The sequence below is a fragment of the Chanos chanos genome, chromosome 14 (genome assembly GCF_902362185.1).
Source record: "Chanos chanos chromosome 14, fChaCha1.1, whole genome shotgun sequence".
Lineage (NCBI taxonomy): Eukaryota > Metazoa > Chordata > Actinopteri > Gonorynchiformes > Chanidae > Chanos > Chanos chanos.
In genome coordinates, this window is record NC_044508.1 from 12,344,725 (window position 1) to 12,357,266 (window position 12,542).

At 39.5% G+C, this 12,542-nt stretch overlaps 1 protein-coding gene across 1 annotated transcript; it reads left to right on the forward strand.

Annotated features, from left to right (window-relative positions):
- The first annotated feature begins 823 nt into the window (after nucleotides 1–823).
- LOC115827650 (volume-regulated anion channel subunit LRRC8C-like) lies at nucleotides 824–9,765 on the forward strand. The gene is made up of 3 exons (XM_030791546.1): nucleotides 824–906; nucleotides 5,193–5,335; nucleotides 7,510–9,765. Exons 2-3 carry the CDS (start codon nucleotides 5,198–5,200, stop codon nucleotides 9,763–9,765), a joined length of 2,394 nt encoding a protein of 797 aa, XP_030647406.1. The 5' UTR covers nucleotides 824–906; nucleotides 5,193–5,197.
- Nucleotides 9,766–12,542: the final 2,777 nt, after the last annotated feature.

Sequence of the window (12,542 nt, forward strand, 5' to 3'; positions counted from 1 at the left end):
AAATAGAGGATACTGGACAAAAAGAAAAAATTTACATGTCTGAGCATGTTTTTCAAGTTATTTTTTCATTGTATGTAGTTCAGTTTGTGGTTTATTCTAATTCTGAGTGATTTACATATTGTTATGCTGTTTCAGGTTTAGTTAAAATACTTAAGAGAAGACTTAGAGAATTGTACTTAATAGTGCCATTGTTGTTTATTTTGATTACTTCACTTCTTTGGGCCAGTAAATGCTCTGGACCAGAATGACATAACTGTGTAACGCGATATGGTAATAAACATTACACTTATTGTTAATAATTATCATTATTACACACTGAAACTTTTTCAGATAACATGTGATTGCATAGTTTGTTTATGTTATAGTATTGGATTCATTAAAGTCAAGGACACATCTTGCAGTAGAGTTCTTCATAGTTTATTATATCAGACATACTCTTCGGATTCCCTTTCTGTTCTCTGCATTTTAATGACGTGCAGAAACAATAGTAGTCAGATTTAGAACATATAGAACCTATTGAGTGATGGGAGTGCCCACAATGCTCTGGCGAGAGGAAATGAGTATATTTAGTTGATCCTCTTGTCCGAAAGGAAAGGATGTGACCCTGAGAGGGGATATCACAATGTCTTGTGTTAAGGATTTCATATGGGTCACGGTCAGACAGAGCTTTATTTACCGTTAAAAGTCTGCTCCAAACCGGAAAGAGGCCGTGGTGGCCCTGTACACAATATTGTCTTTCAGTTTGGAGCCCCCACCCTGCCAGCGAAAGGCAGTGCAGTCCCTTCATTCACCAGCTGAAGTAACGGAGCGGGCCGACTGAGCCGCAACCGCAAGGACATGACGCTATCCTCTGTGATTATTCCTTGTCGCTGTTGGTGAACTAAGGACTGCCGAGTACAACTCAGGGTAAGCTAAAACACATTTTCGAATGTTGTCATGTCTGGTGATGTAATGGTTGAAATTAACGAACTGTTTCTTCGTTCACTTTTCATGCTCTGTCTGTATTCTTAGCTGATAAACGCTTGGATGAAATTGTAACATTTTGGCGCATTGTAGCTACTGTACATATAAAACTTCCCCCTCGTGGGTAAGGGGTGCCTCGTTTTGAAAAACGTGATGCCATTCTATTTAGATAATGTTGAAAGTACTTTAATTTTGCTTTTCGGGAGAGAATTTTAAGTTTTTGTCAGTGGACATGGAATGCTGTTTTTGCTCACGAAATCGGTATATTTGGAGATAAAGAAGTCGACGCCTCTGCTCAGTGTCTAAGACTGACTAAGAACTTCACACGCGGTTACGCATTAATAATGTCTCTGGTCTGTAAAGTATTTGAAACACATGGCGATTGTAGTGTGAGGTTACCATTTATCGTGGTTCAGTTTGAATACTGTAATGGCCTTAAGCAAGAAAAGCTAGACATTTTACATATTGTAGTCAAATTAGTAATCTCTCATGAAGTATTAAGTGTCTTAAACTTTGTCATTTAATAGTTGGCATTTGAGTTTATTCCACTCAGGCTAACAATAATATCAGTTGTGCATTTCTTCAATATTATGGCAAAGTGAAGAGGAAAAATATCACAAAGGTAGTCACAGAACTCATCTAAAAGCTTAACGGCATTCATCATCCTATCAGGGCTGCAGGACATACTGAGTGTTTTTCCATTGCCTAAATGGACTTACAATGAACAGAACAGTGCATCCTGGAGACTAGAGGTGATTCAGACAAACATTGTCTTTTAGCTCGCTTGTGTCTGAAAATGTTACTATTTCCTGTCAGGAAAAGGGAGTCCTGAGGATAAGACTTGGCTGGTTTGCTTCTGGCCTTACCTTTCTTGTAAGAAAGAAACAGCTTTGTTGGAATGACTCTTCAGAATTGACCGTAGAAATACAGTTAGGATTTATATCTCTCGGAGATGCATGTGGCTTGCCCAGCAAAGTGCACCACCGATCAAATCAGTGAAACATTTTGATCGCATCCATTATGAATCAGTTGAAATGGGCTCAGAATTGAGATATCCCACGGCATCTTTTCAGTACTTTAGATACTCTCCGCCAGGAGTCAGTCTAAAAAGAACGATTATGACAGTCTAACAAATTATAATGAAAGGAAAGGACATTTACCAAATGTCACATGCTAAAAGTTACAAACACTGTTCCAACTGCGGTTAAATTTCTAATGCTGTTTTTTATCTTGCTGTACTTTATTTGTTGTGGTGGTGTGCTCATTAGTGGTCTAGCTTATTTGCATGCTTGGATTGCTATACATATAGGAAACAACTCCCAACAGAGATATATATGTTTTTGTGCTTCTCTTTCATCAGTGAAACACTGTTGAGAGGTCCAGTGATTTTGTGACTGTTGATGTTAAATGTCTAAATATTTTTTTTTTCACATACTCTTGAGCACTGTTTAGGAAAGCATAGACCACAGAATAAATCTAGACATTTGTTTTGACCCAGATCTTAAACTTCAGGGAACAATGTGTCTTTCAAACCTAACCAGGCATGACGACATAATACAAAATAATAAATTACCGGTTCGCTTTGACTCTGCATCCTTAGTCAGTTGGTAGCCACAGCTAAGAAAAAGACCTGAGGCCTATTCTTTGAGCACATTTATTAAATGATACTTTTTATCCTCAGCCACTGCCAAAAATCAAACATTTGCATTGCGAGTAAGCAGAGTGAGGTTGTGTTTACACTCATAAGTACAGCACTGAAGGGTGATTTTTTTTCTCCCCCTGGAAAACAGCTGCATGGGGCATTAGGGTCATTGTAGGTCCAAGCAGCCAAATTCATGAGTTAAATATCCATATGGTGTTAGTGGAGTGGACAGTGGTTCTCACAGTACTATCTCACGGTACTCTCTGGTACCCTAGTTAAATGCTGGTGACTTCTTTGTATTGTAATTAATGTATGGATGTCTATACTTAAATTATACGATGAGTTAATTTAAGCCCAGCACAGAATACACAAAAAGGACGCTGGCATACTCCACAGCGAAAGGCTCTGTAGGTGAAAATACATCCAAATAAACATGCCTGGGTATTTGGGATTGCATGGAAAGTTCCAGCTGTGTTGGTTGTTTGTAATGGAAGGAGAGAGCCATTGCTGACATCTTCTTTGTAATCTTAAAGTCATTGCAGGCATGTTACATCATAAGGCAGTCACATAATGTTGAACAGTCGTCTGTGAGTGTTACACAGAGTGAGAAAGAGAGATATAGACATGTATATACTGTACCAGATCAGCCATTTGTAATTGATGAGTCGTGTTAGACTTGTATATACAGTCTTTTTATGCAGATGTGACTGCAATATTCTGCCACATTGTTTTGTCCTAGAAACACTTTGTTGTGAAATGTTTAGTCATTCCTGTGGGACTGTGCAGAGTTTGTCAACCATGAAATTGTTAATTGGATCAGCGGCCAAGAACTATAGCCCATGTAGCATTAGCCACCTTAATAAATCAAAGGGGGATGTTCTATTTTGTTTTATTTCATGTTGTGAATTGTCACTGAACTTGGATTCAAAAGTGCTTGTCGATATGTGTTATTGTAGTTTCCAAGGAACAGTGTTTTAGAAATGAGAGAAAACCAGGGGGAGAAAGAGGAGGGAGAGACTGACATAAGTGCTCTTAATATGATATACCGGAACACTCACTTTGAAATGGACAATCATTATGGACTCGTAAAGCTGTCACAGTCGCGAAACTCATGTGAAATTACTTTAGCGCAATCTTTCATACCTCAGCTACCAGAAGTCTTATCACTTTTCTGTGAACTGTCATAACACAGTGTTTTGACAGTGTTATGTCTGCATTGTGAATCTATTCATGTAGGTTTAGTTGTTCACTCCAAGATGAAATATCTTGTATGCTTGAGTCAGCACATCCACACCCTAAATTTGGTACTCTATGCTTTTAGCCTTGTAATATGACCGCAGTTCTTGGGCGCTATGCTATGTATATATATATATACTGACTGCAGCTCCAGAGATACACATAATGAAATAGTTTTGTTAGAACAAATTGCATGTATTACACTCAAACCATAATTAAGTGAGTCTGGAGGTTTGTAAAAATGAATCTGTGAGGTTGACCTTTTAACCAGTGGAGGTTAAACACTCTCTATTTCTCTTTCTCACACACTCTCTCCCTCTTTGTGTGTGTGTGTGTGTGTGTGTATGTGTGTGTCCTTTAACTTTATGCTCCATTGCTCCCTGATCCCTTTATACAATCTCACCTGTCTCACAGACTTGTGTTCTCTCAGAGTGATTAATGACTGTCTATGCGAGGCTTTTGGCAGAATTAGAACGTTATTCCTCTCTGTGGCCCTGCATGCAGCGCTCTTATTGCCCATTAAAGAGGGCTGAGAGAGAGGGAAAAAAAGCATTCTGAGAATGGTGCTACTGGAGGTTTGGGGAAAAAAACTGCTCTGCTTAGCAAGATTTAAGGTTTAAGGAAGTGCTTCAAAGGAACTTGTCTTTTTGTTGGTAGCTCAGATCTGCCCCGGTAATTTGTGATACAATTGACTCATTAAATCTTTTCTTAGGTTTACCAAAATACTCTCTTTAGTGATTTACACGATACCAGTTATAATACACATAGTATATTCTCTTTGCTTTTTACAAAGGATAGGCTATGTATAAATGTGAGAAGAGTTCTCAGAGAAGCTGGTTCCTCTTAGTGCAACATTACATAGTATAACCACCAAAAAACATAGTAATTGCTTGAGACTTCAGACAGATCTGTTTAGAAATGCTTGCTTTTGAAATATGTAAAACTTTTATTATCTGTCTGAATAACATGACCAAATTTAGAGTTTGCACAGTAAACAATGTGGCCCCTCTTCAAGGAAAAAAGGAAAATGAATTACAGACAGACTGAAAAAGAAAAGTGCAGCTGTACTGACCACAGAGTCTTTTAGATATGTCAGTCTCTGTTCCCCTTTTGTTTATTTATTCTGTTAGCACTGGCTGCTACAATACCCATATCATATAGACATAGATAGATAGATAGATAGATAGATAGATAGATAGATAGATAGATAGATAGATAGATAGATAGATAGATAGATAGATAGATAGATAGATAGATAGATAGCTGATGGATGTGGATTTAGTTCATTTTTCATACCGTTAAAAAGTGAAGTAGAGTGTGGAATTTATGCACTGTATCTGTGTCCCTACAGGAACCATGATTCCTGTGACGGAATTCCGGCAGTTCTCAGAACAGCAGCCAGCATTCCGAGTGCTGAAACCATGGTGGGATGTGTTTACGGATTACCTCTCAGTAGTTATGCTCATGATAGGTGTGTTTGGATGCACCCTGCAGGTTTGTGCAAGACTTCTTCTTTTTTTTTTTTTTTTTTTTACTCATCTGCACTCTACCTATCTGTCTGTGTCATAGCATGGGATTAACAAGTACATCTCTGTGATTAATTCCTTGGACTCAATCAGAGTTCTGTGTTAAATTAGCAGCGTCTCTTTATTCAGTCATGTAATTTGACATATATACAAACTGAGGAGCTTCAAACAGAAACCCCAAAATAGAGGCTATCCTGTTTTTTTCTCACTGGATGTTTACCGTTCCGCCTTCATCTGTTCTGAAGGTTGTTGACCTTCGTTTAATTGCAGTTTAATGTAACCCCATAAATAAACCCGTAATCATAGGTCCCTGCAACTCTTTCAAATGAGTGCAGCAAAAATTTAACTGCTCTGGTCCACAGTGAGCGACTTACAGTCTTTCACGGTGAAACTCTCAGGAGAAAATAAGGCACTCAGTCCCACAGGCGGGATTCTTACAGCTTCCCTCAATTACAAAAAGTGCAGTGTTGGACAAGGCAAACACGCATGGTGTGGTAAGAGTTTACCAACGGAAAAAAGGGGAAGAATTCTAGCGACCCTGCATGAGAAAATTACCCCCGTTGCCCCTCCTCTTCCCTTCCTCATAAACACAGAGTTATTCCGGCTGTTTGGAGCATGCGCCCTTACCCTGTGCCCATCTGGGATGGGCGGTGCTTCAGCTGCTCCTCTCACACACCCTACTTCTGAGTAAATTCCTGTAGATAATCCTAATTATTTTTAGTTAAGACAAACACCATTGACAGGAACTTTGTGTTTGGGTGGGAATATCCCCTATTCTCCCTAGAGGGGTCTTTCCAAAGAGTTGAACTGTTTAAATTGCTTGATTTCAGTTTGTAAATAATGAGATGACTAGTGTCAGATGACTTTCAGAGTTTAAGTGGTCAAAGACAGACCGGTCAAGACAGTTGTTATTGTCCTAATTAATATTTTTCCTGCTATTATGTGGCTGAATGTCAGCAACGGAGAAGGGGAGAGATAAACACTAAGCCCAGTTAAAAGCCGATGTTAGACTGGACGGAGCGTGCGTGGGTGTGAAGTACGTAATGCAGAATTCAGACTGAATGGCGACATTAATAAATGGCGCGAAGAAAAAGAGAGAGAGTAAGGACAATAAGGAGAAAATGAAGGAGAGAGAGAGAGAGAGAGAGAGAGAGAGAGAGAGAGAGAGAGAGAGCGAGAGACTGAGACAGCGATATGATTTTGCTGATTTTGTCCCCCGAGGCCTTGCTCAGCAGACTGATATCCGTCTCTATTCCTCCCTCCTCTTGTTTATGTTGCTGTTGTTTGCCTTTTATCTCCATGCCAGTCCCAGACAGACCTCCATGTTCTACATAAACCAGATGCTAATTACACCAGTAGACAAGGTTTTTACACTGCTAACAACCTCCAACCATGCTACAAGAAAATGGCCTCTTTTATCTAAAACATTAGGGAGGTAAAGAATCGTGTGTGTGTGTGTGTGTGTGTGTGCGCGTGTGTGTGTGATGAATATGATGTATGTGATGACCCACTCCTTTTTCAGAAGGGGAAAAGGGTGCGTATGTATGACTATGTCTCCCTCTGGAGAATTCAGCTGTAGCTCGTGCGTTCATCATCTATTTCCTGACTGAGTCATTGTTTTACCTTTGATGTCACCACACAGAAATAGACTCTAAGTGGGAGGATGCTCCAACTGCAAACTTATAGTAATGATAAAGTGTGTCATTTTACACTTTTGTTTTTATAACAGGATGACCTTAAATATTACAAAGATTTATGGAACACCATTTCTGTCATTCACTTAGCAGTCACTCATTTGTCCTGGGTATAACTCAATGAATTAGATTGTTGAATAATATTGCATTGTCTTTATTTCCTGACTGAGTCATTGTTTTACCTTTGATGTCACCACACAGAAATAGACTCTAAGTGGGAGGATGCTCCGACTGCAAACTTATAGTAATGCTAGAGTGTGTCATTTTATACCTTTGTTTTTATAACAGGATGAACTTAAATATTACAAAGATTTATGGAAATCACCATTCTGTCACTCAATGAATTAGATTGTTGAATAATATTGCATTGTCTTTATTGCCGTTCAATTGTTGTTGTGGCTTGTGTGATCTTCTTTCTCTTGTTGATATTTCTTTTTCTCCTTTTCAGGTAATGCAAGACAAAATCATATGCCTTCCTCAGAGGACATCATCACCAAACCAAACGGTGCCATTACCAAATCAAACAGAACTCATCGAACCATCAGCCCCTGTGACCCCAGTGCCTTTGGTCCATGAGATGAAGGGTCTGAAGACCAATCTCGACCTACAACAGTACAACTTCATAAATCAGATGTGTTATGAGAAAGCATTGCACTGGTATGCCAAGTATTTTCCTTACTTGGTTCTCATTCACACCCTTATATTTATGGTATGTAGCAACTTCTGGTTTAAGTTTCCTGGATCCAGCTCCAAAATTGAGCACTTCATCTCCATATTGGGAAAGTGTTTTGACTCCCCTTGGACTACCAGAGCTTTGTCTGAAGTCTCTGGAGAGAATCCTGAAGAAAAGGATAGCAAGAAAAATGCAACCAGTAGGCCTAACCCTAATACATCTGCTGGGGATGGTAACCTTGAGAGAACCCAGTCTCTAAAGTCCATTCCAGAGAAGATTGTAGTTGACAAACCAGCACCGAGTGTCCTGGACAAGAAGGAAGGTGAACAAGCTAAAGCTCTTTTTGAAAAGGTCAAAAAGTTCAGACTGCATGTGGAAGAAGGTGACATACTGTATGTTATGTATGTTCGCCAGACCGTACTCAAAGTGTTGAAGTTTATACTTATTATTGCTTACAACAGTGTCCTGGTATCCGAGGTTCAGATCACAGTAAATTGTAATGTAGACATACAGGACATGACAGGCTATAGACACTTCTCTTGCAATCACACTATGGCTCACCTTTTCTCTAAGCTCTCTTACTGTTATTTGTGCTTTGTGGCTGTCTATGGATTTACTTGCCTTTACACTTCTTATTGGCTCTTCTACCGCTCACTAAAGGAATACTCATTTGAGTATGTAAGGCAAGAGACAGGAATCGATGATATCCCAGATGTAAAGAATGACTTCGCTTTCATGTTACACATGATCGATCAGTATGACCCCCTCTACTCCAAGAGATTTGCGGTGTTCCTGTCTGAGGTCAGTGAAAACAAATTAAAACAGCTCAACCTAAATCACGAATGGACTGCAGAGAAGCTTCGACAGAGGATGCAGACCAACACCAATAATAGGCTAGAACTCCAACTTTTCATGCTGTCCGGACTCCCAGATACCATTTTTGAGGTGACAGAACTGCAGTCCTTGAAGCTGGAGATTATCAACAATGTCACTATCCCTGCTGCTATAGCTCAGCTGGAGAATCTTCAGGAGTTGTCCCTTTATCAATGTTCCCTTAAAATCCACACCGCTGCCACGTCTTTCCTGAAGGAAAATCTGAAAGTGCTGCGAGTGAAGTTTGATGACAGTCGGGAACTCCCACAATGGATGTATGGACTGCGTAATTTGGAAGAGCTCTATCTGATTGGTTCCCTGAGCCCTGATGCTTCCAAGAATATAACCCTGGATTCACTGCGGGAACTGAAATCCCTTAAGACCCTGTCCCTGAAGAGCAACTTCACAAAGATCCCCCAGTCTATCGTAGATGTTTCTAGCCACTTGCAGCGGCTGTACATCCATAATGATGGCACCAAACTGGTCATGCTTAATAACCTGAAGAAAATGGTGAACCTCACTGAGTTAGAATTGGTGCATTGTGACCTGGAGCGCATCCCACATGCCATATTCAGTTTGATCAACCTTCAAGAGCTGGATTTGAAGGACAACAATCTCCGTTCCATCGAAGAGATCATCAGTTTTCAACACCTGCGCAAGCTTACCTGTCTCAAACTGTGGCACAATTGCATCGCCTACATTCCCGAACACATCAAGAAGCTGAGCAGCTTGGAGCGCCTGTACTTTAGCCATAACAAGATCGAGATCTTGCCCTCCCATCTCTTCCTCTGTACCAAGCTGCGCTATCTTGACCTTTCCAACAATGACATCCGTTTTATCCCCCCAGAGGTAGGTGTCCTTCAGAGCCTACAGTACTTTTCTGTGTCCTGCAACAAGATCGAGAACATCCCAGACGAGCTGTTCTTCTGCAAGAAACTTAAAACCCTCAAACTAGGTCGGAATACGCTTTCCTTGCTCTCACCAAAGATTTCAAACCTGGTTTCATTGACTCACTTAGAGCTGAAAGGAAACCATTTTGAGCTTTTGCCGCCCGAGCTCGGCTTTTGTCGAGCCTTGAAGCGCAGCGGTCTCGTTGTGGAGGACACTCTCTTTGAAACACTTCCATCCGATGTTAGGGAGAAAATGAAAACGGAGTGACTGGTGGCATCTGCAAAAATATCAGCAATTTGAATCTCACTGTACCCTAAGGGCAACAACACTCTTTATCAAACTCGAGTGTTAGACTCTTTGCTGGGTATTGTGTATATGGGTGAGTACCTGCTTTTACATATATAAAATAAGGGACAATATGTTGAGGAATATAAAATGTTCAGCATAAGAGTTATATCATAGGATAGATGGAAAAAATGCCTTATGTAATGTACCATTTGTGTGATGCAGTTTCTTCATAACAAGAAAAAAGGTGTCACACTGAATGTAATGTACACCCATGAAGTTACTTTGACACAGTATAAACAACATGAGCCTTCTTTCTGATGACAAAGACTCAAAGGCAACATGGTGCATGTACCATGTACGCAAAGTTTGTTTGCCAGTCTTTTGTGTGTTTGTTTGTTTATTAATCACAAATACCGTTGTAATATGAGTTGCAGTATTCCTTAAAGGTTTCACAAGTCAAGTACTGTACAGTTATTGTTATGCACTGGAAACTTCAACATTCCATGATCTCATTCTGTGATTCCCCACATCAACATTCATCAATTCTTTGGTGCAACCTCTCTTAGTCACATAAGAGAGACAAGCGAATTATGTTTTTTCTACCTTAATCCATATAAGACTTCAATTTAATAAAGGTAAATCAAAATGCTGGAGGTTAGTTGAAACCTCAGTAGGGAGTGCTTGAAGTTTGCACTGGAATTTCAAACCTCTGAGCTCTGTTTGCTTTTGTCTATCATGTATTACCACAGTTATGACCTGCATTGGTTATATGAACTCCAGCCATTCATTCTTCTGGTCCTCGTTTTATGAAGAGCCTGTAATTAGAGCAGTGCTTATATTGGGTAGCTGTCAGTAGTAAAGTACTGAGATGCATCAGGCATAAACATTCGATACTCATAACTGTGGCACAAGTATCAGAGATAATCAAACAAATCCTAAAAGGACAGTGAAGTCAAAAGCAGTGATAACATAGAAATGATATATCATGGAGTGCACGAAAGGCCTCAACTGTATATGCTACAGTGCATTATGTTTTACTATATGGACCCTGTCTTTACCAGAACAGTGAGTCACATTTCATACTGTGTTTTGAAATTGTAAAATGGCAGAATGGTGCAGTGTTATCAAAATACGTCTGTATGTCCTGTTAATTTTCTATCATAATGACTACCATAACTTGTAATATCAGAGGTAGTATTGTAGTCACGCTCAGTATGCAGTTTAAAAGGACTCAGAGTGCATAATCCAGCTTGTTCCCAAAGTCTCACCGCAAAAGAATATGCAAAAAGATCCAAAATGCAAAAAGATCCAAAACAGAATTTTATAGCCAATTACAGGAATGTATTTACCAGTGAAACCTTTCGGTTGCCATGTGTGCTTTCTGAGTCACCAACCGGTGAATTTGATTGTATGGCATTTAAACTGATTAAGGGCTACAAAATGTGCCTACAAAATTTAGAGCTTTAATCATTGACTCTCTCATGCCAACAACTCTTTATGGCCTTACTGCCTTTTTAATGTGCATTTTTCTACTGTCTTGTCCTGCTGCATCCCGTTCATTTGCATCAGGTTTCACATACACAACATGAAAAGAATAAATATGATATTTATCTGGAAAGAATGTGTTCTCTGTATCTTCTTTGCGTATCGCTGCTTTCATCTAAGTCATGATGCAATTGGACAAATATGACCTATTGTATGATAAAATGTATTAAGTGCATTCTAACAGATTTGTAGCACAAAAAATAACATTGTACCAGGCATAGTGTAGTGGTTGTTTCTTTTCCTACTGACAACCACTATGGTGGCTGAGCAAAAATGTCTGACTCTCCACATCCAAAAAAGTCCAAGAGAAAAGTCCACAGAAGGATGTTGCCCAAAAAATAAAGAACTATTTATTTCAAATGATAAAAGAATACAACGCTTAGAAGTTCAAAACTTGAATGAAAATAAGGATTGCTAAGATACACTAAGGATTGACTGAAACAAATCAGGAACAGTGGCAGTGGCAGCCTGGGCCTGAGGATGTGAGGTCAAAGACTGTCTCTTCCTGCTCTGGCCACACCATCCAGTAAGCATCACCTGCCTTTATCTTCCAATGACCCATCCATTCCAGCCACTAGACTGGGGTTGACTCAACAAAAAAGAAGTGTGAGACACTGCAAACCCAAATATAATCATTTTGGCTCCTAGACATCCGGCCCCTAAATGTTTTAGGCTTAACATAAAACAATTACTCAATAGGAGCCAGTAAATAATTTGGAGAAAAGACATACATTACATATTTTTTGATCCAGTCATTAGTGCTCTAACACGTATGTTTTGACTTGTGGGTTTTACTCTGTCGTGTTTCACGTTTGTTCCTTCAGTTTGTCTTGTCATTTCACAGCCATCATTTTGTTTCTTTCGCATGATGAATCTGCATTCTGTCTTCAGAGTAAACAAAGTACTTGCTTTTTTTCATTCAAAGATTAGTTTATTTCTGAAATATCATATCTGTATTTCTGAAATATCATATCAGTCTGCTGTTAATATTTTACATGTGATCCCTGTAGTGCTCTCTGAGAGACAACGCATTGACGTGGTGCTTTTGGCTGTCTGCTGTTTTGCAGAGCTATTACTGAGCCCAGTAATTTTCTTATGGTTAATCAGATTTTAGTGATGCAGTGTTGTATAAACATAGCTTCCCCCTATGCTGCCAAAACTGGCGCTGTACCTTTAAGTAAAGCCCATATGATACATAATGTCATTTCCAG

Excerpts from the sequence above, each read along its gene's own strand:
- LOC115827650 (XM_030791546.1), top strand. The coding sequence starts at position 5,198 with ATGATTCCTGTGACGGAATTCCGGCAGTTCTCAGAACAGCAGCCAGCA. Across the intron at positions 5,336-7,509 it reads TGTTTGGATGCACCCTGCAG|GTAATGCAAGACAAAATCAT; the intron begins GTTTGTGCAAGA and ends TCTCCTTTTCAG.